Below are 26,439 nucleotides of genomic sequence, written 5' to 3'. Positions count from 1 at the left end.
CACTTGACAAAGCACAGGGACACTCCTTCTGTGTGTGCAGCACGGGTGTCTCAGGCAGACCCTGGGGCAACGGGCAGAGGGCCTGAGGAAGGAGGCGGGGACAGAGGAGGCCACTGCCATTCTTGGTATGGTTCTTTCTCCAGGAGCACAGCCCTGTCAGGCCTCACTCTGGACAGCTTATAAGGCCTGGTGTAATTTTTGTTTACGCAAGTACGCCTAAAAGGAACAAATCTATGGCCCAAAGGCTGTTGCCATTTGAATCCTTTCATATACATTTTTCAAATGATAATTCACTCTACCCACCCTCCATCTACGCCCCCCCCCCCTCCAAGGCTGGTTTATTTAAAAAAAAAAAAAAAAAACACCTTATATGGTAATTTTGCTACCACACCGTCAGCTGGCCTTTTTAGGGACTCTGTTTAAAGAAGATCCGCCTCAGGGGTTTTATATTGCTCTGGTATTTCTGCCAAAGACACCACGGCCCACAGTCCTCTGGAGAAGGACTTCTCACGCCCTTGGTGAGTACTGCTTTCTGTAGCCTCTTCCTTGTAGAAGCAGCCAGACCTCCTCTGGGCCTGTGCCATTCCAGATTCGCTTGGTTTCTTATGATGCTGACCCAGGTCACATGTCAATGCCCTTGGTGGCAATGGTGCCTCTAACACATTGCTGCCTAATGGGAAAAAGCATCTGTGACCAGGGAGCATCCCGGGGACAGGACAGTTTGGGGACCCCCCAGGGTATGACTCCTGCGGTTCGCACCTGTCCTGCTCTTCTTGCCCTCGGTCATTGTGTCAGGGAGGCTGTTTCAGGAGAAGCTGCAAAAGGCAGCTTCCTCTTGGGTATTTGGGCCAAAGCCAACAGTGGCCCTGGTGGCCATAAGCTACCTGTGTCAGGACTTGGAAGGGACAGCCTTCAGTTGACCTTGGTTGGTGTCTCCGTCCTCCAATTAGGGCTTAACTGAGGTGAATGGAGGATTTTTGACAATTATCAGAGGTCATTGCGGGAAAGGCAGATGTGATGGAGGAACAAATGTCCTGCGGCTTCATGACACTTTAGGACTAGAGGCAGCCAACCTGTTCTCGTCGGATGAGGTCAGTGAGACCAGGACAATTAAGCATCTTTTCCAAAAGATGCACACTCTCAGATCATGGTGGCTCATGCTTGTATTCCAAGTAATTTGGGAGCCTAGGGCAGGTAGATTTTCCAAAGCTCAGGGCCAGCCTGGGGTACACAGTGAGTCCCAGGTCAAGCTGGGCCTCAGTATGAGACTCAGTGTGAGAACAAAACAACTTTTACTGACTGTGAAATAACATGCCAAGACCACCATCTCTGCGAGACATACATACATACACACACACACACAAAGGGCTCCACCACCTCTGTGAGCTGCATCCAAGCAGAGCAGGCTGGGGTCAGGATGCTGGTCTTAGACATCAACACCCAGTGCTACCAAGGAGCCTCCATTTGCTCACCTAACACATGGGCACACATAGTACCTCCCTAGCGAGGAGTAAATGTGTACAGAATAGCACCCAGCCCAACGTGACTAGGGTCTACCTTGCATTCCCAAGCTGAAGAATCGCTACAGAAAGTGTCGTGCACAGAAAGTGTCGTGGCACAAGTCTATGCTCCAAGCTCTTGGGAGGTGGCAGCCAGAGGATCAGTTCAAGGCCATCTTTGTCTATATATTAAGGCTATTTTGGGTTTTATGAAACATTGTGCCAGAATAAAATGGGATTAAAAATAGAATCATAATGGAGTATCTAAGTGTGTGAAAGTTGGAAGCCCAGGAGAAGCTTCTCTTTTAAGCTGTAAGCAGGGAAGGCTTCCTGGATGAAGGGTGCCTGAGCTGAGCCCCAGAGAAGGACAGGCAAAAAAAAAAAAAAAAAGGAAGCATGGTCTTTAGGACAGTGAGAGATCCACTCAATTTAGGTTTCAAGGCAAGAAACAGGCTCAGTAAGTGTAGAGGGGTGGGTAGGTCAGTCCTTTGATTGCTAGATGCTAAGTTAAAGGATGGAGCAATGGGGTAGCATGGAAGGGGGTCAAGCCTAAAGGATAACAGCAAGAGATTTATCCTGTGGAGGGGCTGCTCTGGAAGGTGAGAGGACTGGGCCCAGGGCAGAAGTGCTACCACCATGTGGGGTGGTATGGAGGTAGAATCACAAAGGGCTGCGGTTGGTGTGGGTGGCCTGCCTCTCTGAGTGGAGCTCCAGCCAGAACTGATGTGAGCCGCACTGGCAGGGCTGGGTTAGATGCCATGGGCTGCATACACCTCATACAGCTGACTCAGCAGGTCCGGAGTGCAGGACAAGGGTCTAGCCAAGAGCTGAACTGAGACCCTGGACGGGAGGCTGGGTGAGGGCCAGAAGAGCAGGTGACAAGGGCAGATTCTTGAGGATCAGAAATAATGAGTAACCACTTTGCCTGTGATTGTGCACGTCTGTAATCCCGGCACTGGGGAGGTGAAGGAAGGAGGGCCAAGAGATCAGAGTAGCCAGGCATAGTGGTGCTGGCCTTTAATCCCAGCACTTGGGAGGCAGAGGGTGGCAGATAGCTGTGAGTTCGAGGCCAGCCTGGTCTACAAAGCAAGTTTAGGACAGCCAAGGCTACACAGAGAAACCCTGTCTCAAAAAACCAAAAAAAAAAAAAGAGGTCAGGGTAATCCCAACTACATAGTGAGTTCAAGGTCAACCTGGGCTATATGAGACCCTGCCACTAAAAACAATGCAACCAACCAATCAGCCAATCAATCAATAAGAAATATTTCCAAACAGAAGCTTTATTTTTCTTTCTTGACAGGGTCTCACTATATAGCCTTTGCTGGCTGAAACTCCCTATGTAAACCATGCTGGCCTCAATTCACAGAAATCCACCTGCCTCTGCCTCCCGAGTCCTAGGATTAAAAGTGTGCTCCACCATGTTTAATTGCATGGCTGGCTATGAACCCAGTAAAGGCATTCTGAACTCCGGCTTCCACTGGCCTCACACTATGACAATGCTTTCTAAGAAAGCACTCTGCTAGTTTTTCTGGTCACATGTGTGTCAGTCACCTTTCTATTGATATAGCAAATCGCCTGAGCTAGATACGTTATAAACAAAAAAAATATTATTTTGGCTACCAGTTTTGAAGGTTCTAGTCTGTGATCAAATTGACCCCATTGCCTTGGGCCTGCAAGGAATGATGGGAATGTAGGCCAGAGCAAAACTGTTCACTTCACAGGCAAGGGAGAGAAAGTGAGAGAAAGTCACGATCCACAGCCTCCTTCAAGGGAATACCTCCAGAGACCCAGTAACCTCTTAATAAGCCAACAACCTAACTGTAGCAGTCTGTTTCTATGTCCGTCAAGGAACAGGTAATACCAGGCAGAGTGCCAGGTGCTTGCATGTCACCTGAAGCCCTCGCTCCAAACTAGATAGCCAAAGTGTTAATTTGAAATCCTACTGCCCAGAGCCCGCCTCTTCAGGGATGCAACTCTCTGCTAAAATGGAAGGAGAAACGAGAGACACCAGGACCAAGCCTGTCCCTCTGCAGTAGCAGGGATGGGTTTTCACCACACACTCTCTTGGGGAATCGGCACAAATTCGGTTTTCAGCAGCCACCCATTTGTGAAGTGGGTGGTGAAATTCTTTCAGTGGGACAAGTTCCATCCCATGAGTAAGTGTTGATAGAGACGACTGAGAGACTATCTGTGACACCTGACGAGAGGCATCAGGAGAATTTTCCAAAGATAGTCAGAGAGAGAGAGAGAATATGTTTTAGGCTCCCAGGACCGGAGGTCTTTTCATAACCACCTTCAACTCTGCAGTTCTAACAAAAAGCCATCACAGGCAGCGTGGGCGTGGACAAGTGTGCCTGGGTCCCCACAACACAACATGCAGAGGCCAGTTAGGACTTTACACCTGTGACTTCAGCGCTGGGGGGGTGGCGGGGCACAGAAGCAGGGGGAGCAGGAATTCAAGGCAGCTACATAGTGATCTCAGGGCCAGCCTATGTAAAGCATAAAGTCAACAGACACTAAAGCTTAATCTTACATAATTGTCAGAGGTCATGAACGATTTGTCTTCTGTTGCTTTTCTGTCAACCGTTTTAAAAGACGAGCTGCCTCTTTTTATTTTTAACTTTTTAGTGGGTGTGTGTGGGGGGGGTGGCCGGCCATCGATTGACCACTGAGTGTCTTCTCTCACTCTCCATCTTATTTTTGAGGCTGGCTCTCATCTGCTCAGCCACCCTAGCTGACTGGCTCTGCCTGGTGATTCTCCCATCTCCCTCTGCCCGGCACGGGGATTTCAGAGGATCTGGCAGCAACCCTGGATTTCATGTGAAGCATAAACTCAGGTTCCGCCCCCCCCCATATTTGCACAGCAAACACTTTGCCCACTGAGCCATCTTTGACCAATTCAAACGAGTAAAAAAAAAAAAAACATTAACTTTCAATCTATGAGAAAGCAAGCAAAGTCTGCCTATCCTGGGTCACAATCTGTACAACCCTTTAGTATCCTTGTGTGTGTTTAACCAAGATTCTTCTTTTCAAAATATTTTTTAAAGTTCTGTTTTACATTTTTAAATTTTATTTTATGTATATGAGTGTTTTGCCTCCATTTATATATGTGTGCCGGGTATATGCCTGGTGCCCTCAGAGGTCAGAAGAGGGCATCAGATCCACTGGAACTACAGTCACAAGGATTGTGAGCCACTGTGTGGGTGCTGGGACCGGAACTCAGGTCCTCTGCAAGAACAAGTGCTCTCTACCACTGGACCATCTCTCCAGCTCCTAATATTCTTCCATGAGATAGATGCTGTCACTTCTGTTTTGTAGTGGAAGAAACTCGGGGCCAGAGGGGTAAATGGGACAGGGTTGTGTGGGGACAGGGTCCCAGGGAGGATAAGAATCAATAAAGGAGAAGTAAGAGACACCAGAGCCAAACCTGTCCCTCTGCAGTGGCAGGGATGTGCTTTCACACCACTGTCCTCCTACTGAGTTGAGGTCTACAGGGAGATCAGTGAGGGGGCCAATTAGCTGCACTCATTCTGTCGAGGTCAGGGCTGCCCTGGTGGTGGGGGGGGGTGCAAGAATAAAACTCAAAAATTGTGTCTAACCGTGTGAGAATCTCTTGATGAAGTCCAGATGAGGTACACGCTGAAATGGCCACACAGTTTGTTCATGAAGGCAAAGCATGTTTGACCCCAGCCAACCACAGCTACTTTGGCTCTGGTTCAGCTGACACGTTCTAGACTAGCCAGAAATGACAGGAAGGGTCAAGAATTTCCTCTGACAGAGACACGGCAGGAATTGGCTCCCATCCCTTCTGCCTACCTCATCATCTGCCTCCAGCAACCTACCTCATCTCTGGCTCTGCCACAGAAAACAACGGTTCTGGGGTTAGAGAGATGGTTCTTGCAGAGGAGCCAGGTTGGGATCCCAGAAGTCACCTTGTGGCGCACAACCATCGGTAACTCCAGTTCCAGGGGATTCTGATGCCCACTTCTGACCCCTACAGGCACTGCACACATGTGGTACACATATATACATGGAGGCAAAACACTCATACACATAAACATAATTAAATCTGAGAAAAAAAAATTTAAGTGGTCCTAAACCCCCAAATACCGCAGGGATGGGAGTTGACAGTTTGAAGTTGCTCCACGGATGCCTTAGTGGCCATACAGCCTGGGAAACAAAGCCCAAGCCTGTGACGAGTTGGGCGGCTGAGTTGGGTGGGGTACGGTTCAGCGAAACCAGGGAGGAGATAAAAGATCCTTGAAAAGCCAAGTGGGAGTCAGCTGGGGATATAGCTCAGTTGGTAGAGTGCTTGCCCAAGCACGCACAAAGCCTTGGGGTTCGAGCCCCAGCATTGCATGAACTAAGTGTGGGTACTACACACCTTTAATCCAGTACTGGCTGGCAGGGGGAGTCAGAAGTTCAAGGTCATCCTTGTCTACAACTGGGAGTTAAAGGCCAGTCTGGGGTATGTGAGATCCTGTCAAAAGAAGGAGGGGTAGGCCAGGCATGGTGGCGCATGCCTTTAACCCCAGCACTCGGGAGGCAGAGGCAGGTGGGTCTCTGTGAGTTCGAGGTCAGCCTGGTCTACAAAGTGAGTTCAGGACAGTCAGGGCTAAACAGAGAAACCCTGTCTAGAAAAGTCAAAAAAGAAAATAAAGAAAGGAAGGAGAGAGAGAGAGAGAGAGAGAGAGAGAGAGAGAGAGAGAGAGAGGAGGTTGGGAGAGGCACCAAAGAGAAACTAAGCTTGTGGCAAAACACCTATAATCCCAGCATTTGGGAAGCTAGACAGGAGGGTTGCTGTGAAATAAAAGAAGCTAGCTGTAATAGAGAACTCTGACTCAGAAAACTAAGAATAAAGCAAGGCGTGGTGGCGCACGCCTTTAAACCCAGCACTCGGGAGGCAGAGGCAGGCGGATCGCTATGAGTTCGAGGACAGCCTGGTCTACAAAGTGAGTCCAGGACAGCCAAGGTTACACAGAGAAACCCTGTCTCGAAACAAAACAAAACACACACACACACACACACACACACACACACACACACACACACACACACACACACACACACAGAAACAACCTAAGAATTGCTGAGGAACCCTAGAGAAGAGCCGCAGAAGTGCAGTCGGTCCACCTCAGGAGGTGCCCACTAGATGGGGCAGCTGCTGGCTAGCTTGGGGAGAGAAAGCCAAGAGGATTCCAGGTACAGAGCAGACAGGTCTAGGTGGGGGCCTACCACATCAACATTTATTAAGCACCTTCTGTGTACTGAGTTCTGTGTTAGGGTAAACCTGGTCCTGGTGCAGAAAGAGCTCAGAAGGAGAGACAGAGGTCCCTTTGTGTGAAGGCCTGAGCTGCCAAAAGCTCCTGAGGAGGAGGCAGAAGGAAAATGCCATACAAGGAGAAGTTATGCCACTTTCACCGCCACGGCGAGGACAGCACAACACAGGCTCAGGCTGCATACCTGTCCTGGATCAATGCTGGCCTGTCTGCTCACCTTTTTCTAGCTAGGAGGCCTCTGGCTGACTTGACTTTTCTGCGTCTTGATTTGCAAGTCAATAGAATGGGATTTTTATTTTTATTTTTAATTAATTTATTTATTTATTTATTTTGAGACAGGGTTTCTCTGTGTAGCCTTGGCTGTCCTGGACTCGCTGTGTAGACCTCAAACTCACAGCGATCCACCTGCCTCTGCCAAGAGCTGATTTTAAAATATATTGCCTCAGTGCTACTTTGAGGTTCATGTAGATACTACTATAAATTGTAAAATTGAGGTAAAGGACCCCAATTTTTTAAAAACTATTTATTCTTTATGTTATGTGTACAGGTGTTTCCCCTGCGTGTATGTCGCTGCACTGTGTACATTCAGTGCTTTAGTGTTCAAGGCGCTCAGAATAGGGTATTAGGTCCCCTGGAACTAGGGTTATAGGTGGGGGTGGGTGCTGAGAACTGAACCTGTGCCCTTTGTAGGAGCGGCAAGTGCTCTTAACCACTGAGCCGTCTCTCCAGTCCCAAAACACTTTTTAAATTCAAAGGCACATTTTGCCAGATATGGTAGCTCATGACTGTAATCTTGGCACTTGGGAAGTAGAGGCAGGAGAATTACCCTAAGTTTGGGCCAGCATGGGCTACACAGAGTTACTCTGCCTCAAGAAACATGTGTGTGTGTGTGTGTGTGTGTGTGTGTGTGTGTGTGTGTGTGTGTATTACACAACACACATTTAGGTCAAACTTGGAAGCACTGAACACTGTGATGGGAGCACCATAGCCCCTTTCTTGTTACGGCAGATACTTTGCTTTCTCCACCGGGAGGTTGGGTGGAATTTTCTAGCAGTTGATAGCCAACTAATTTATTCAATAACTTCTTGTTATTAAGATGGTTCTCAATTCTGATTGTTTTAAACAAAGCTAAGCTCACGGAATGGCTCACTGTGTAAGTATTTGCTGCCCAGGTCTGATGGCCTAAGTTCAAGCCTCAGAACCCACTTAAGACGCAACTGCTTAGAGTTTCCTCTGAGCTTCACCCCACTCCAAGGAGCATGTGCCTTCACTACTCCTCCCTCATTGTACACACATTCAACAGTAATGTTTTCTAATTGTTTTATTTTATTTTATGTGTATAGGCATTCTGCCTGCATATCTGTCTGTGTACCACATTCATACCTGATTTCCAGGAGCCAGAAGAGGGCATAGCTTTCCCCGGAACCAGAGTTACAGATGGTGTAAGCCACCCTGTATGTGCTGGGAATCGAACCCAGGTCCTCTGTAGGAGTGGCCAGTGCTCTTAACCTCTGAGCCATTCTTCTAGCCCCTGTGTTAATCAACTTCTGCTTTGACCCCATCTCACCTTCTTGACCTCCTGATCAAAAGCCCAAACATAATGCGCTGGCCCAACTCATGGCCTTCACTGTCCGACTTCAGCCTAAGGCTGTTTGGGATCAGTCAGTTGTCTGTAGAACTTCTCCCGTCCTATCCACAATAGGGCCCACCATGGTCACACACCACAGTGCCACTTTTGGGCTCTTCCTTCACAGACAGATTCTCTTTCCCGCGCCCTTTTGCACGAAATTGTAGTAAATAAATAAATCTTTTAGAAAGAGAAAGAGAAGGAAGGAAAAAGGGAGGTTGGGTGGGTGGGAGGCAGCCAAAATAGATGTCAGAAATTTTGAATAACTCTTCACTCCCAGCACTGGGGAGGAGAAGTGTATTTTCCCTGTGTGCTGAGGTAGCAGACAGTGTGTCCCACTGTTAAGTTCTTCATTTCAAGTCATCACTTTCTCTTCATGGTGATTTTACAGTTTGCAAATTACTGTACCGTTTTTCTTTAATGATACATTATTGATTTTTTTTTAATTATATGTGTCACATGTGATTATAACCTACTTTTAAGAACTTAAACCGTTAGAAATTATGTCCCAGCAGGCAGAGCCAGACAGATTTCTGTGAGTTCGAGGCCAGGCTGGTCTACAAAGTGAGTCCAGAACAGCCAGGACTACACAGAGAAAGCCTGTCTCAGAGAAAGAGGGTGGGGGGGAGAGCGTCTCAGCACCTCTCCCATGGTGCTCTCCCACACCCAGAGGTGATTCCAGTAAGTCTGCATATTTTGCAAATTTGTTGTGTGTGTGTGTGTGTGTGTATGTGTGTGTGTGTGGTGTCTGTGCACATGCTTGTGCAGGTGCGGGCACAGAGGCCAGAATGGGTCATCAAAAGTCCTGCTCTGTCCTTCACTCTCCACCATCTTCCTTGAGAAAAGGCGTCTCTGAACCTACATCTCCTGTCCTCCTGTCTCCATCCCTGACAGCGCTGGAGTTCCAGGCGCAGGCATAGCCAGTCTGCCTTTCAAGGTTGTCTGGGGGGGGGGGGATGACGGAGGGGGGTAGGCGGGGGGGGGGGGGGGGCAGAACTCAAGCCTTCCTCCTGTCTAGAAGGCGGTCCAGCTCCGCAGTGCTGAGTCAGCTAGATGAACTGTCAGAACTTTGTGTCAAGTGTGTCTGTCTACTAGTTGTGTGCTATGTGTGGCACTGTCTTTTGTCCACCCATGTTCTCCTATGTGACTTGCTTTTATCACTCAGGAGAAGAGTGTAAAAACCTTCTCATGCCGGGTGTGGTGGTGCACGCCTTTAATCCCAGCACTTGGGAGACAGAGGTAGGTGGATCTCTGTGAGTTCGAGGCCAGCCAGGCCTATTACACAGAGAAACCCTGTCTGTAAAAAAAAAAAACAAAAAACAAAAAAACCCTTCTCTCATCAATCTATATGGTTTTCCAGTTTGCTCTCTCAGCTGCAGTCCTGGTCTCACAGGTGGGTCATTGCATATCTAAATCATATATCTCTCTAAGGAGTCCTATTTTCCTGACATCTTTGCCACAGCTATTGTAGAATTCTGAATCTTTAAAATATGCTCAGCAAGGAGGCAGAGATGGCTCAGTTGTGAAAGTGCTTACCTCACAAACATGAAGGCTTGAGGACAATCCCCAGAACTCATGTTTAAAAAAAAAAAAATAGCCAAGAGAGGTGGCATTCATGTGTAACCCCAGCCCTGGGGTGGGGGGTGGGGTGAGGGGAGGGAGCGCTAGAGACAGGTCCTTAGTGCTAAGTGGTTAGGTGACATGGCCTATTTGGAGAGCTTCAGGCCAAGGAGAGACTGGATCTGAAAAATAAAAATTGACTGCACCAGCCGGGCGTGGTAGCACATGCCTTTAATCCCAGCACTCGGGAGGCAGAGGCAGGTGGATCGCTATGAGTTCGAGGCCAGCCTGGTCTACAAAGTGAATCCAGGACAGTCAAGGCTACACAGAGAAACCCTGTCTTGAAAAACAAAACAAAAACCATTGACTGCACCTGGAAAATGACCCCTGAGGTTGTCTCCTGTCCCATATAGACACATGCACAGACATGAGCACGTATCTGCACACATACATCCATATGCAAACATGCCAAAACATATATGCTGGGTGGAAGGGGCTTTTATTTATTTCCAGGGAGGCTGGTGGCTAATTGTCATAACATAATGCCACAGATAATGGCCTCTAAGGACAGAGATTTGTTGTCTAACTATCTTGGACGCTAGGCGTTTAAGGGTCAAGTGGTCATCAGGGTTGGCTTCTCCTCAGGACCCTCCCCTGGCTTAGAGGTGGCTGCCTCTGGCCATGTCTTCATGTAGTCCACACTCTGCATACACCTGTGTTCTAATTTTCTTTCTTTTTTCCAAGACAGGGTTTTGCTGTGTAGCTCTGGCTGTCCTGGACTCATTTTGTAGACCAGGCTGACTTCGAACTCACATCCATCCACCTGCCTCTGCCCTCCGAGTGCTGGGATTAAAGGCATGTGCCACCGTGCCCAGCCCTCTAATTTTATTTTATTTATTTATTTGTTTGTTTGCTTGCTTGCTTGCTTGCTTGTTTTTTCAAGACAGGGTTTCTCAGTGTAGCCTTGGCTGTCCTGGACTCACTTTGTAGACCAGGCTAGCTCAAATTCACAGTGATCCGCCAGCCTTTGCCTCTTGAGTGCTGTGATTAAAGGCTTGTGCCACCACATCCGGCTGAAAATTTTCTTTTCTTACACAGATACCACCCTATGACGGTAGCCATATTGGAGATCAGCCATATTGGATTTATGACCTCATTCTAAACTCAATCACCTTCTGTAAAGACTTATCTCTAAATCCAGTCACATTCTGGGGTATGGGGATACTGATGTCCATTCCATATATGAACTTAGGATAACATGATCAGTGCTTAGCAGCTGAATAGAGCTACAAGACACAACTTCCAGAGACAAGGAGGCCAAAATGGTGTCTCTCCTGGAACAGAACCCCAGTTGCTCAGACCCCAGAGCCACAAAGACTGTCTCCCATATTACTTGACAATTACCTGACAACTGTTCTCTTCTCTTCCAGGCCCCAGCTCACCTCGCCGCACCCACCATGTGTGAAGAAGAGACCACTGCCCTTGTGTGTGACAATGGCTCTGGCCTGTGCAAGGCAGGCTTTGCAGGAGATGATGCCCCCAGGGCTGTCTTCCCCTCCATCGTTGGCCGCCCTAGACATCAGGTGTGTTCTCTCTGGACCCAAGACTGTGAGCCCCTAGGAGTGAGCCCTATAGGGCCTGCATTGAAAGAACTATACTGAGCACACTCTCTCCTCTCTCTCTCTCTCTCTCTCTCTCTCTCTCTCTCTCTCTCTCTCTCTCTCTCATAAAATAATATAAGGGAGTAAATATATCTATGGGCTTTGCTCTTCCTCAGAAAACCACAGTCTACTGTGAGACTGTGAGAGAAAAGGGGTTCTGCCCATGAGAAATCCTCCACCTCTTCTTCCTGTTTCTGCTCACCTTCATTTCCTGCTTCCTTTCCTTTTTGTGGGTGGGGGGGCATTCCAGTGACTGAATCTCTATGTGTGGGACCCTCAGACAATTCACTTCTCTCTTCCTTTTCTCTCATGTCACAGGGTGTAATGGTGGGAATGGGCCAGAAAGACAGCTATGTGGGAGATGAGGCTCAGAGCAAGCGTGGGATCCTAACTCTCAAATACCCCATTGAACATGGCATCATCACCAACTGGGATGACATGGAAAAGGTATCTGAAGCCACAGCCCTGTTTGTTTTCATGGTGAAATCTGGTCTTGACTCTCCTGTCCCACAGTTCTGCACGTCATCAATCTTCCTTAGGATTGCTTCCTCCAGCTCCCTCCTTCCCTTCCCTTCCCTTCCCATCCCATCTCTTAGCTCATTTCCAGCCTGGGCCCCCAACCTCTCTCCCTGGACCATGGCAATAGCTTCCCACAGGTTCCCTTGTCCTTTGTCCTGTTTATCCATATAATTCTCTGTGTTCCTAACTCTTTGTAGCACCCTCTAAGGATCTGGTCATACCTAACCTCCAGCCTCTGCCTTTCCTGTATCATCTCATCTGGCCGGGCCTTGGCCCTTGTTTAAAACGTTAAGCATCTCAACTGGAGCTAAGAGACGGCTCAGCTGTTTAAAGTGCTTGATACCCTTGTAGAGGACCCAGGTTTGGTTCCTATACCTATATCAGGTTGTTCAAAGTTATCTGTAACTCCAGCTCTGTCTCTCCTGTTTGTGTGCCCTGCCGTGAGTTCAGGTGAGGTAATTGCTGATACAGTATTCTGATTCTCTAATGAATTAAGTAATATGCTAGGAGTTTCTGGAAGTTTTGTTTATAGATAGATAGACAGATAGATATACACACACATATATATACATGCATACATATACAAACATACATACACATACGTATCTATATATACATATACATATGAGAAAATGCAGGAGGTGAGACAAAGATGACACCCCAAGTGGAAACGTCAGCAGCACCTCTCTAGCGTTCTTATCTGTAGTCCATCAACAGTTGCTCTGCATCTTCAGGTGTGAGCTACGCTGTTTTGTGAGATAGCCTTCTCATTACAGAGAGGAGCACACAAAGAAATGCATGGACAAACCGCAACCCTAGCCTTAGTTTCTTCCTATGAGGTGCAAGGGTTCATGTCTATAGTCCCAGAGCTTGAGAGGCTGAGGCAGGAGGATTGGCACTTTGCTGTGAATTCAAGGCCAGCCTGGGTCACAGGGAGGGACCTCATTTCAAACTCGCTCCTCTTCCACTAGGGTGCTTTAAAGATGAAAGTAGATATCAATTTACTGCAATCCCAACACATGGAGCGGAGCTTTGGAAATGATGCTTGCTTGCAATTCACACACGTCTCCCAATACTTAATTTGAAAACATAAGAAAAATATTTTCTCACCGTAGGGACAGTGTATGAACTCTTCAAGGAAAGTCCTAGGTGCAGCTTGAGAAAATATGACTAGAAATTGGACGGGTTGTTCTGAAGTAGCCACGTAGTTATTTAGGCATGCAGAATCTTACCTCATACAATTTCTTTGAACACATATCGATTGAATCTAAAAGTTAAAAAGAAAAATTCAGTGACTGCAGATATGGTCAGGTGGATGTAAACATTTAGACAACTTTCTAGTGAAAGAAGTCATAGAAGAAAAAGGTAACAGATTTGACTTCCTAAAAAATTGTAACATCTAGCCAAGTTGTGGTGGTGCAGGCCTTTAATCCCAGCACTTGGGAGGCAGAGGCCGGTGTATCTCTGTAAGTTCGAGGCCAGCCTGATCTACAAAGCAAGTCCAGGACAAGCAAGGCTACACAGAGAAACCCTATCTTGAAAAGATTAATAATAATAATAATAATAATAATAATAATAATAATGAGGAGGAGGAGGAGGAGGAGGAGGAAGAGGAGGAGGAGTGTTTGGCTCCGCTCTTAATGATTGGCAGTCAAGCTAAGCCAGCTGTACCTACATTTACAGTCCCAGGTGAAGTTGCGACAGGCATATTTCAAACCTCATTTCACTCCTCTGTGCCAGTCGCTGTCCCTTACTTCCCTAGGAAACATCAAAGTTCAAGGCCTGTGCTCATGTCATCCAGGGGCGCTCTGAAGCTTCTGGGGCCTTCTTTGCCTTCCAGCCCATTCCAGTCTCCCAGATAATGAGCATTTCCACCTCTTCCTTTGATTTAGTTGTGTTTTGGTATTTTTGTCTTTTGGATTTTCTCCCTTCCAGACATTGAAACTAAGAAGCAGACACTATGTCCAACCTATAGCAGCTCATGCCACATTTATTACCATCCCAGCAAAGCCCATAAATACAGCGGTGTGATTTAGCCCTGTTTCTAAAGAAACCAAACCCACAGCCCCTGGCACTGTTTACGAAACCCCTTCAAAGTAAAGACCTGTGTCTGGGCATCTTGGAGCACTGAAGAAGGAGCTAGTCATGTGGGTGAGGAAACTTCCTCCAAGGCAAGGATTCCTATCTAGGATAGGTTTGCATGTGCATGCATGCGCGTGCGCACGCACGCACGCACACACACGCACACACACACACACGGTAATGTCTGGAGATATAAACAAATTTTGGACACAATGTAGGGATGCCACTAAACCTCCCATGGTGCACAGGTATGTCCCCCCCACACACACAAGATGGCACAGTACAGACGTGGAGAGCACCAGTCTGGCCACTAGTAAACACTGAGAGCTGTGTATATTTGAATATCACAGCAGGAGGCAGTACACACTTCTGATGAGGCTGACTAAATGAAATTACTTACAAGGATGTGAGCAAGATTAGGGCAACCAAAAAAAAAGGGGGGGTGAGTTCTAGTTACCACAGGAGCTCCTGTGCTCTCAAATGCCCCCTGTGGGGACTTGGAGATGAAAAGCAGTGTCCTTGGAACCCAGAGAGACCTGGCATGCTGGACGATGGGCCATTAACTGAAGGTGTGTTTAGGGAGGGCCACACCACAGCTAAGAGCAATGACCTGGCTTTTCTCTCCTCCCACTGCCTGACCTCTCGCCAGTGCCACCCATCACTCAAATGCACCCAGAAGCCTGAAAGCAATAAGCACTGAGTGCAGCCTGCCTCCTCAAAGGCAAAAGCAGCTGGAAAGCCGGGCATAGTGGTGCACGCCTTTAATCCCAGCACTCGGGAGGCAGAGTCAGGCGGATCACTGTGAGTTCGAGGCCAGCCTGGTCTACAAAGCAAGTCTAGGACATCCAAGGCTACACAGAGAAACCTTGTCTCGAAAAACCAAAAAAAAAAAAAAAAAAAAAAAAAAGGCAACTGGAAAGGGTGGGAACAGGGAAGAGGAGGGAGGGTCAGATGGTAGAAATCAGTACATACATTGGCTCCATGTCTGGCATGCTTGGGGAGAAGGGCAGAGAGTCTCTCCATGTCCATCAGAGACTCCCCAGGGCTGACCCGTCCCTCCAGATTCACCCTATCCTGTGTAGCACTTGGCCACCTTCCTCCAGTATGAACATGCTGGTCAGGTTTTTTTCTTCAGACCCCTGGGGAATCTTCTGGACTTATCCAGCTTTTGTCCCAACTAGATCTGGCACCACTCCTTCTACAACGAGCTGCGGGTAGCACCAGAAGAGCACCCAACTCTGCTCACGGAGGCCCCCCTTAACCCCAAGGCCAACAGGGAGAAGATGACCCAGGTAAGACAGAGTGCTGTGTGCAGGAAGGCAGCTTGGCCTGGTACTTCTTCCCTGTCGCATACCCACGATGCAGGATGTCTTGTCAGACCTGCTGTGTGTGGGGGGCCATCAGGGCAGGTCCTGTGGGAAGAGGACGGGCGGTAAAGAAGGACTGCTGAGTCAGCACGGCTCTTGCCCTGAACGTTCCGTAGGTCAGGAGATGCTGTGACGTTTTACAGACAGTGCTTTCCTCCTCGTTGTCCTTCCAGATCATGTTCGAAACCTTCAATGTCCCTGCCATGTATGTTGCCATCCAAGCGGTGCTCTCCCTCTATGCATCCGGCCGCACCACAGGTCAGTGGCGCTGAAACCCATTCCTTCCCTGGATCTAGGCTTTCTTCACAGTCCTGAAAATTCAATTTCGGTTTGGGATGACAGAGTCTGTGTCAAGTTTATAGCAAGCCAAAGAAAAAGAATAAATAACCAGAGACAGACTAGCAAAACATCAACAGGTTGGATACTCAAAACATCAGTAGGAACCAGCTGGGGAGGCCCCATCCAGGCAGTCAGCTGGAGTCCCAGGCAGGGCAGTGTCCCCTCCAAACAGATGAGTGAGGTCATCAAGCTGGAAGCTTACAAACATCCAACAGAAACTGGCTGGGGGAAGTTGAGGCAGTCAGCTGCAGTTTCTAATTGAGCTTCTTTCCATGGCTGAACTCTTTCCCAGTGCAGGTACATTTATATCATGGGACAGACAGTAGTTAACTTTTGTTGGAAATGGTTTAGCTTCTAGTTGTCCACAAGAACATGGCACCTTTACTCTTCTGTTCTCTTCCCTCTCTGCCCTGGGTGTGTGCTTGGGGCTGGAACGGAGGCAAAGACAAGCCCACTCCTGGAGCCAGCTTCTCAGTGAGCTCAAACAGCACATGGCAATTTACCAATAGGACATGCACCACGGCAGGGGCAGTAAGGTCAGGCTGGGCTCCTGCAGAGGTTGATGCTTAGAGGGAAAGGGCCATCCAGTGACCAGGGAAATAACAAATGAGAGTGCCCATGGAGCACACTGGGCGTGAGCCTGCTTATACAATGACAAAGAATTTACATAATCAAGCCATGGTTGATACATGCAGCAAGGATTGTTTCCTTCCATGGTCATGCCAGGGGCTTATTCATACGCCCTCACTGTGACGCCTTTGCCTCCTGAACCTATGACGACAGATGCATAAGCATGTGGCCTCAGTATCTAAGGATGCCCAGGAAGCAGAGAACTTGTGATCCTCAACAGGAGATTCTTTCAGATGTTCACTGCTTTCCTGAGCATTCATCCTTCCAGAGTTTTCCACAAAGCCTGTATCAAACAATAGACATGCTCAGCTGGAGAGATGGCTCAGCAGCTGTGAGCACACACTGCTTTTGCAGAGGACCCGAGTTCAGTTCCCAGCGCTCACATTAAGCTGCTCTGACTCCAGGGGATCTGACATCCTCAGAGAATGTGCCGTCTAAAAGTAGCAAATAATAGAATTGCAGTCTGGACTTAAGACAATTGACAAGTGTCCGTTACCATGTCTGTATTTCAAGGAATCCAAGAAACTGAGACATAGAGCTTGCCTTCTAGAAACCAGTCTTCTCATTTAGGAGAAGGAAACACACACACAGTAACTGATCAATCTCACGGGGGGGGGGGGGGGGGAGTTTCTTAACTGCTAAAGGAGAATATGATAACAAAAGGTCATTCAGAATAGACGTCAGAGACAGACAGATGAGCATGCTTGTCTGCTGTGTCCACAGGCATCGTCCTGGATTCAGGGGATGGTGTCACCCACAATGTCCCCATCTACGAGGGCTATGCACTGCCCCATGCCATCATGCGTCTTGACCTGGCTGGACGAGACCTCACGGACTACCTCATGAAGATTCTCACAGAAAGAGGCTATTCCTTTGTGACCACAGGTACCCGCCCCTTTCCTCACTCAGACTTGAGCTCAAAACCTAATCTCACCTAGGACCAGGAGTTCTCAGGACTGAGATTTCTGTGGCTCTGTCCCCGGGCTGTCTGGGGGTGAACTGGGAAAGCCTGCAGTGTCTTCAGCCTCCTTGGAGGATGAAGGTTCCCATGGAGATGCTCTGGGGAGGAGGACAATGCTTACAGCTACCTTCCTTCTGCAGTGCTCAGCCCAACCCATCCTTAGAACCTGCTGAGCATCCCCTCCCCCCAGCACCCACTGCCTATGCTTTTGTCACCTCAGGCCCAGTGGTTTCGACAAGGTTCCACTATACTGGAGAGCTGGTGACATATTTTTCTCCTTGGAGGTAAAAAGGAATCTGAAAGGAGAGGGGGTCATGAAGCCCACCTGGGTAAGAGAGGATTTTTAGTAGTCCAAGTCGGCCCCGTAATATGCCCTATAAAGACCCCAGGAGCACCAGTGGCATTGTCAAGACAGAGTGACAGAGCACGAAGAATATCCCTCGGGTTCCTGTTGGGAATCAAGGCTTTTTGAGGAATGGACCATTTCACCTAGCCTTGACTCTCTTTGGGGCAGTTCTATCCTCTTCCTAAGGCCGGATTCAAAGCAGACTAAGAGTGTCCTGGAGAGCACAGGACACAACCGAGCTTTCAGAGCCCAGGAACCACTTTGCCATTTCTGTTCTCTTTCCAGCTGAGAGAGAAATTGTGCGAGACATCAAGGAGAAGCTGTGCTACGTGGCCCTGGATTTTGAGAATGAGATGGCCACAGCAGCTTCATCTTCCTCCCTGGAGAAGAGCTACGAGCTGCCTGATGGGCAAGTCATCACTATTGGCAACGAGCGCTTCCGCTGCCCCGAGACCCTCTTCCAGCCTTCCTTCATCGGTAAGGTGCTGCCTGCAGACCCTGCTTAGCACTCAGAGGCCGGGCAGGGGGTGAGGGCAGAGTGGTACAAGCTGAACGAGTACAGGATAGAGATTGCAGGGAAAGGGTTGCAGGTTACAGGGTGCAGAGGAGATTTGGCTGCACATTAAAGGATGAAAAGAATCTTCCTCTTGGAATAGTTGAGACCAAAAGCAGGACCAGATTTGAATTCTCCCTGTATCTTCCATGTGTCTAGAGTCTGTAGCCTGTGTTCAGTCTGTCATTTGTCTGCTCTGTGTGTGTGTGTGTGTGTGTGTGTGTGTGTGTGTGTGTGTGTGTTGCCAGTGCCTAGCCAAAAAAAAAAAAAAAAAAAAAAAAATTCACTCTGTATTTACTGAATGGCACAGAACACATAGTATGGAAAAGGAATAAGAAATTCTTTATAGAAATCCCTAACAGTTTCACAAGGGAAATAAATTATTTTACTGACCAAATAACCTAGACTAACACTCAGAGCCACACACGGATGTTATCAAACTATATCCTCAAATTGCTCCAGCACATGGTTACTACAATGCAACAAATAATAAGACTAATAACAAACATTTTAAATATGGAAATAGTGATATGTACTTACCAGCTAGTGCTATGGCAAAGTCTAAAAGATAATCTTTAACAAAGGAAGTCACTTTCTTGAGGAGAATTTACGGGAAAATGGCTGCTCATAGCTTTGGAGTTTCTCTGGGGCCATTAAAGTGTTCTAGAACTGAGTGTGCTGATATACCCATAGAACCCCAGGGCTTGATCTATAGGCAGGAAGAGCAAGAATTCAAGGTCATCTGCAGTGCAAGAGGATCCTTTAATGAACTGAAGCTAGACTTTTGCTCGTGCTTTTGTCTGGTTTTGAAACCGGGTCTCTCTCTATGACCCAGGCTGGCCTTGAATTCATCAACCCTCCTACCTCAACCTCCCAAATGCCTGGGATTACAAGGGTGAACCCTAGGCCCAACACGAGCTACATATCTGAAAGCATGGGTGTTGACTAAACTCTGTAACCTCCCCTAGGCATGGAGTCAGCTGGAATTCATGAGACAACATACAATTCCATCATGAAATGTGACATCGACATCCGCAAGGATCTGTATGCCAACAATGTCCTCTCTGGGGGTACCACCATGTACCCCGGCATTGCTGACAGGATGCAGAAGGAGATCACAGCCCTGGCTCCCAGCACCATGAAGATCAAGGTGGGCGGGGTCTTGCCCTACTTCCCTTTTGCTGGTCTATAGACAAAGAAGTGTCTCACGGCAGATGCTGCTATGCCTTAGTCTTGGTGCTCTCTTGGTTTCATATTCTCCTCCTCGTCTGATGCTTCTTGGAGCAATGATAGAATAAACAAATGCTTAGCATGGCTAAGTCCATAGCCATAGTCATATGAGAAGACATTGGAAGGACTTAGGTGGTGACAATATTAAGGGAGTTTGAAGAAAAAAAATATGAGGAGGCAAACAGGAAGAAAGAATAAAGTGATTTGGGTCAGAGAGATGACTCTGCCATTAAGAGCAATAGGTCAGGAATGGTAGTACACACCTTTGGTCCCAGGGATTTGTAAGGTAGAGGCAGGTGGATCTCTGTCAGTTATAAGACAACTTGGTCTACATACTGAGGTCCAGGCCAGACAGGGATAAACAATGACAGTCTCTCTCTCTCTCTCTCTCTCTCTCTCTCTCTCTCTCTCTCTCTCTCTCTCTCTCTCTCTCTCTCTCTCTCTCTCACACACACACACACACACACACATACACACACACACTACCTGAATACCTGCTGCTCTTCCAGAGGACCCAAGTTTGATACCCAGCTTTCATGTGCAAACACATATGGTTTTCTTTTCTTTCTCTCTCCTTTTTTTACCCCAGTGTCTCACTATTTAGCCCTAGCTGGCTGGCTGGTCTGAAATTCACTATGTAGGCCAGACTGGCCTTGAACTCATAAAGATCTGCCCGCCTCTGCCACCCCAATACTAGAATTAAAGGTTTGTGCCATCATGTCCAGCTTGTACAAAAAAAACAAATTAAGAAAAGAAGGTGGCAATACTAGTCATTAAATTTTTTAAATGGCTTGAAAAGGGATTGGAAAATGGCTCAGTCAACAGAGTACTTGCCAAGAGCCTGAGTCCCTGGCACCCACATACAAAAGTGGATGGAGTACATCTATAATCCCAGCACTACAGAGGCAGAGACAGGCAGATCCCTAGAGCTCAGAGGCTGGCCAGCCTAATTCAGTGAACCCTGGACTCAGTGAGAGACCTTGTGTCTCAGAAAACAAGATGGAGAGAGACTGAGGAAGATACCAGATGTTTACCTCTGGCATCCACACTCATGAAGCATACATGTGAACATACATATATGTACACAATACACATACATACACACACATACACAACTTGAAAAGAGACGGAAAGTTCTAGAGAGGAAATATGTGGCCTCAGGGCTAGCTGTCATTTCAAACTCCCAGGAACATTCTCTACACTTTGGCTAGGTAGCTCTGATCTACTGACCATTGTGGCACCAGTGTCCCCTATGATGCTTCTTCCAATGGTGCTTGATCTCAGGGTGCTTGATAGAAAGGGACCCCATTTCTCTGGTAACACCCTGGCTGCTGGTCTCCAAACAATCATAAAGATCTCTCAAGGATTTCTGTGGACTTTATTGTTAATAGACATTTTTTTTTTTTAAGTATTGAGGGCTTAAAAACTAAAAACAAAGAAAATGCCAGGTATAGAGGCACATGGCTTTCTTTAGTCCCAGTACTTGGAATGTAGAGGCAGGCAGGTCTCTGTAAGTTTGAGGTCAGTCTGGTCTCCAAAGTGAATTCGAGGACACCCAAGGCTGCATGGCAAGACCATGTTTTGAGAAGAAGAGAAAGAAGTAATGACTGTGAGTTGGAGGCCAGCCTGGTCTACAAAGTGAGTCCAGGACAGCCAAGGCTACACAGAGAAACCCTGTCTCCAAAACCAAACAAACAAACAAACAAACAAACAAGGATCAGAAGAAAAAGGTGCCTGTCACCAAGCCTAAAGCCTGGACTTCCTACCTAGGACCTACATGGTGAAAGGAGAGAGCTGACTCCAATAGGCTGTCCACTGACTTCAACAGAAGTATCACAGCATGTGTACACCTACACCACACTTCACATCCCCCACAGCAAGCAGACAAACAAACAAACAAAAAATTCATTCATTCATTCATTCATTCATTCATTGGGATCAGGAATTCAAAGTCATCCTTGACTACACAAGGAATTCAAGGCCAGCTAAGGGCTATGTAAGACCCTATCTCAGAAACCAAATAATTAACAACAAAACACTTCAGGCACTTCAAAAACTAGAAAATGAGTTGACGTTCAAAGCTGTGTGACATGTGGAAAGGATGAACAATACATGCATAAAACTGAGAGCTCCTAGACATAAGTGGTCATTGTGAAATGAAGCTCAAAGCAAAGCACAGACTGGCATAGAGTTGAGAATGGACTCAGCGCAGCCCAAAGTATCCATGCATCCAAACCCTGGGCAAAAGGGCCAAACAGAGCTCTCCCTATTCATTTTGGTAATGGTCAGCTACTGCTGAGTAACAAACACCTCTGAAATCTCAGAGCCCCGTAACAATGAGCACAGTTGCTCATGCAGCTGTGGGTCATTGGAAAGTCAGCTCATCAAGGTCAGCTTTGGCCAGGCAGCTCTACAGGTCTGCTCCTCTCAGGTCAAGCTCTGTATCTCAGATTTCATGCCCGAGGGTGAAGAACTCTATAGAGAAGCTCTTCGCATGATGAGGAAGAGGTTCAGAGAATATGACGAACCACCCAAGTACATTTCCACTCCTGTTTGTGTCCTGATTGCTAGCATCCCATTGGATAAGGCAACACATGGCCCAGTGCAGAGTCACAGGATACAGGAACACAGTCTTTCTCTGGAGAAGATGGGGAGTGGCAGGGCGGGGGACCATTTTGAGTGATAATTTAATCGTCTACCATTTTCATCTTATGTTTTATTTTTTTATTTATTTATCTTGCATGTGTATTTGCCTGAGTGTATGTATGTGCACCCTGTGAAGGCCAGAGGCTTCCGATGCCCTGGAACTATGGTTACATATGGTTGTGAGCTGCCATGTGGGTGCTGGGAACAGAACTCAGGTCCTCTGCAAGAGCAGCAAGTGCGCTTAACCACTGAGACACCTCTCCAGTACCTACCCTTCATTTCCAACCACCGAAACTGCCCTTGCCTGGAGTGGGCTGAAATTTCTGATCCTCCTTGCTTACTTTCATTTTGTATTTTTATTTTTGAGATAGGGTCTTGTGTTGATCTAGATGGCTTAGAACTCATAGGCTCATGTGAGCACCTGGTTTTGAAGCTCCCCAGTATCTGAGACCACAGTGTGCAAAACCGTATCCCGCTTCGTACCCACTCTCTTGGGGGTTGGCCATAATCTGCCACACCACCTTCTCTTTCCAGATCATCGCTCCTCCCGAGCGGAAGTACTCAGTCTGGATTGGAGGCTCCATCCTGGCCTCTCTCTCCACCTTCCAGCAGATGTGGATCAGCAAGCCGGAGTATGACGAGGCTGGGCCTTCCATTGTCCACAGGAAATGCTTCTAAAGTCAGAGGGCCTTCTCTGGGGATCCCCTCAAGACTGCTGTTACCTACCACAAACCATTAAAACCTTCAAGCCTTACTTCCTGTGTGGAGCTCTTTTATTCCTGGATACTCTGATATGTGTGTCTCACAGACAAGGCTAAGAGATTTTTCAGAAATAATAATAATAATTATTATTATTATTATTTATTATTATTCCTCCTCCTCTTCCTCCTCCTTGTGTTTTGGTGTTTTGCCTATATTTCTGTGAACTGCATGTGTGCAGTACCCAGGAAGAACAGAAGAAGGCACTGCATCCCAGGACTGGAGTTACAGATGATTGTGAAATGCCACACAGGTGCTAGGAATTGAATCTGGGTTTTCTGTAAGAGCAACCAGTGCTTTTAACCACTGAGTCATCTCTCGAGCTCTTTATAATTATTGTTGTTGTTGTAATGTGTGTGTGGGGGCGGGGGTATATGTGCCACGTGAGCACAGGTACCTGCAAAGACCACAGGATTCCCCAGCACTCGGGAGGCAGAGGCAGGAGGATCGCTGTGAGTTCGAGGCCAGCCTGGTCTACAAAGTAAGTCCAGGACAGTCAGGGCTATACAGAAAAAGCCTGTCTCGAAAAAACCAAAACCAAAACAAACAAACAAAAACAAAAAACACAACAACAACAACAACAACAAAAGACCACAGGATTCCTTGGAGCTGGAGTTACAGTTACTGTAAGCCACCCAACAAGGCTGCTCAGCGCTAGGCATCGAATTTGAGTACTCTACACGAGCAGCAAGGGCTTGTACCCACTGAGGCATCTCTTGGGTCCCTCACATGACATTTCCAACCCCCACATTGCTCCTAAGAGGCAGGTGCTGTATTTATGTCCACAGCACTGATAAGAACTCACGTTTCCAAAAGCCTGAGAGTCTTACTCTTACCTTGCCAGATATGTGGTTCTTGCCGATGTTCAAGGAAGGAAAATAAAACAGCACTGTCGAAGGAATACTAGCTTTGGTGTCAAGTACACTTGAGTTTTCTTGGTTCTAGAAACTCTTCCCAAGACCTTAACTCCTCTGGCCTTCCATTTATGGACCGTCCCTGGTCATAGCTAGCTTGCTAGTGACGAGGCCATCCATCCTGCTAGTTAGTACCAGAAGAAGGCCCTCATTTCTGCCAATGTCCTTTTCTTCATCTGCCTAGCCCAGTCCAGGCCTCCATGCTTCTGAAAACACAGCCTGGCCCCCAGACATTGCAAACACACACATTTAAAGACACTGGGGCCTGGTGGCTAAGCGCAGAGACCTCAAATACTTGAGTTCTGGGAGTGGGTGGGATTGAGAGCAAGTTTCCCAGACTCCTTGGAGGAATGCAGTCTTGGGATCTATTTCCCAGAAACAGAGCCTGAAATTGGGATCTGTGGGCAACTTCCGACAGATGTCTCTGGGGGAGGCCCTAGTGAGCATCTGAGAAAGAAGCCTGGGTCCACAAAGGCCTTTTGGAGGGTGCTCGCTTCTAATCCACCCACATTGCTCTAAGCCAAGTCAGAAGCGCAAAGGCAGCATTTGCCATCCCTGGGGACACAAGACTCTCAGACCTTCCTTGTGTGCTCCCTGGGGACTTTTCCAAGGGACTGGCCGTTGGCAGACAAAGCTCAAGGGCACATACATACAACACAAACAATATGCACGTTACACATACAGTGTGTACACACAATGCATACACTACACACACACACACACACACACACAAAGACAGGTGGAGACTGACTGATTCTAGAACAATGCTCTGGCACCTCCACGTGGGGGCACAGTGGGCAGGCTGACTGGTCTCACCCTCCTCGTCCTCCATACCATCCGATTTCCTGCATCTCCCCTTTTACTCAGCCCTACTATTCCTCCACTTTAAAAAAACATCACAAAAAAAAATGCTGTCATCCTAGATTCCTTAAACTTTTAATTTTTATGTTATTTATATGTATCTGCGTGAGCATATGCTTATGTGGGTGAGCTTATGCAGAGAGGCCAAAAAGAGCACCCAGTGTCCTCCATTACCACTTTCTGCCTATTTGAGGTAGGGCCTCTCCCTGCGCCTGAGGCTTGGGCTTTGTCAGCGAGGCTGGAGACCAGCAAGCCCCGGCAATCCTCACGTCTTCACCTACCTTGGCGCTCTGGTTTCAGATGTATGTGGGAATATGCCTACCAACTTAGCAGGCAGCATGGTTTCTGGGATCTGAACCCCAAAGCTCATGATTGGGGAGCAAGTGGTCTCAATCGCTGAGCTAGCTCTCCAGTCTTCTGTCCTAGATTCTAAACTTGGGGGAACATGTGTAAGGCCCGGAGCTGGGATCCCAAGAACGCACATAATGCTGGATGCAGTAGCACCCACTACGTGCGATTTTGTCGCAAAAATAGCACAATAAATAAGTGTAACAAGTTCTGTCGTTGTTTTGCTTTTTAAGACAGGGTTTCTTTAGACGGCCCTGGCTGTCTTGGCACTCGCTCTGTAAACCAGGCTGGCCTCGAACTCCGAGAACCGCCTGCCTCTGCCTCCCAAGTGCTGGGATTAAAGGAACGTGCCACAACCGCCCAGCAGTTTTAAGAGTTTTAATTACAGGGTGGTGCACGCCTGGAATCCCGGCACTTTTATGGTGTGGGGATCCAACCCGGGGCCTTGTACATGCTACGCAAGCACTTTACAATTAATCTATTTGTTTTGATACAAAGGTTAGCGTGCCCAAGACCATAGTTTTTCAAGGCATTTGCCACCAAGCCTGACGGACCTGAGTTTGATCCCAGGGACCCACAGTGTGAAAGCAGGTACACATATCTGCAAATTGTCTTCTCAACTCCACACACTACAAATATACACATTGGTATAATTCAATTGAATATACTTAAAACAACAACAACGAAAGAGCTATGAACACCTGAACTCCACCAATCAGCAAACCCTCCATCACCTCAACACCGAGACAGCCCCCACAGCATACCCGCAAACTTCGCGAGAACACTTCGCAGCCCCCACCTCCACCCCCACCCCTCCTCTAGCAAGCTTAAACCAGCCATTTCCTGTCTGACGGGCTTCTGACGTCAGAGGCGCGCCGTGAGCCCCTCTGCGGCTGGCGGAAGTGCGCTCGGCGGAAGTGCCCGCCTCGCTAAACTTGGGTGGGATGGCTGCAGGTCGGTTCCTTCTGCGTCGACTCCGAGCGTCCTTCCGTTCTCTGCCTCTGAACACGCTCGTGGACGTGCCACGCACCAGAGGCATGCACGACGGGAGCGGCCTCCGAAGGCTCTCCATCGAAGGCAACATCGGTAAGGGGCAGAAAGTGGCTGTCGAGCCTTGGCCTCCGCCGAGTAGGTGACTGAGAGGCTGGGAAAGCAAATCGGGCTCGGATCCTGCCCCATTCCCGCACACCTCACCCCCTTCTTCTGCCACCTCCAGACCTGATGGTTCCACTTGTCAGGGCCCTTCCATCACAGTGCA

The 26,439-nt window shown here is 47.9% G+C and overlaps 2 protein-coding genes across 3 annotated transcripts in view; both read left to right on the top strand.

Moving 5' to 3' along the window:
* Window positions 1–392: 392 nt before the first annotated feature.
* Actg2 (actin gamma 2, smooth muscle) lies at window positions 393–23,047 on the top strand. Its single transcript, XM_051154808.1, has 9 exons — window positions 393–518; window positions 11,396–11,548; window positions 11,945–12,073; window positions 15,409–15,519; window positions 15,768–15,852; window positions 17,287–17,448; window positions 18,156–18,347; window positions 19,392–19,573; window positions 22,834–23,047. Exons 2-9 carry the CDS (start codon window positions 11,423–11,425, stop codon window positions 22,975–22,977), a joined length of 1,131 nt encoding a protein of 376 aa, XP_051010765.1. The 5' UTR covers window positions 393–518; window positions 11,396–11,422; the 3' UTR covers window positions 22,978–23,047.
* A 3,042-nt stretch (window positions 23,048–26,089) lies between these two features.
* Dguok (deoxyguanosine kinase) overlaps window positions 26,090–26,439 on the top strand; it is a 30,170-nt gene continuing 29,820 nt past the window's right edge. The window contains exon 1 of one of the 2 annotated variants that reach the window (XM_051154804.1): window positions 26,090–26,267. In XM_051154804.1, coding sequence (XP_051010761.1) covers window positions 26,126–26,267 — 142 coding nt within the window. In that variant the 5' untranslated portion in view covers window positions 26,090–26,125. The remainder of the gene's footprint in view (window positions 26,268–26,439) is intronic. The other variant, XM_051154806.1, reaches the window with a different exon arrangement.

The sequence above is a fragment of the Acomys russatus genome, chromosome 13 (genome assembly GCF_903995435.1).
Source record: "Acomys russatus chromosome 13, mAcoRus1.1, whole genome shotgun sequence".
Taxonomy (NCBI): Eukaryota; Metazoa; Chordata; class Mammalia; order Rodentia; family Muridae; genus Acomys; species Acomys russatus.
Note: the sequence above shows the minus strand (reverse complement) of the source record. Positions and strands in the feature narration are given on the sequence as shown.

Excerpts from the sequence above, each read along its gene's own strand:
- Actg2 (XM_051154808.1), top strand. The coding sequence starts at position 11,423 with ATGTGTGAAGAAGAGACCACTGCCCTTGTGTGTGACAATGGCTCTGGC. Across the intron at positions 17,449-18,155 it reads CTATTCCTTTGTGACCACAG|CTGAGAGAGAAATTGTGCGA; the intron begins GTACCCGCCCCT and ends TTCTCTTTCCAG. Across the intron at positions 19,574-22,833 it reads CCAGCACCATGAAGATCAAG|ATCATCGCTCCTCCCGAGCG; the intron begins GTGGGCGGGGTC and ends TTCTCTTTCCAG.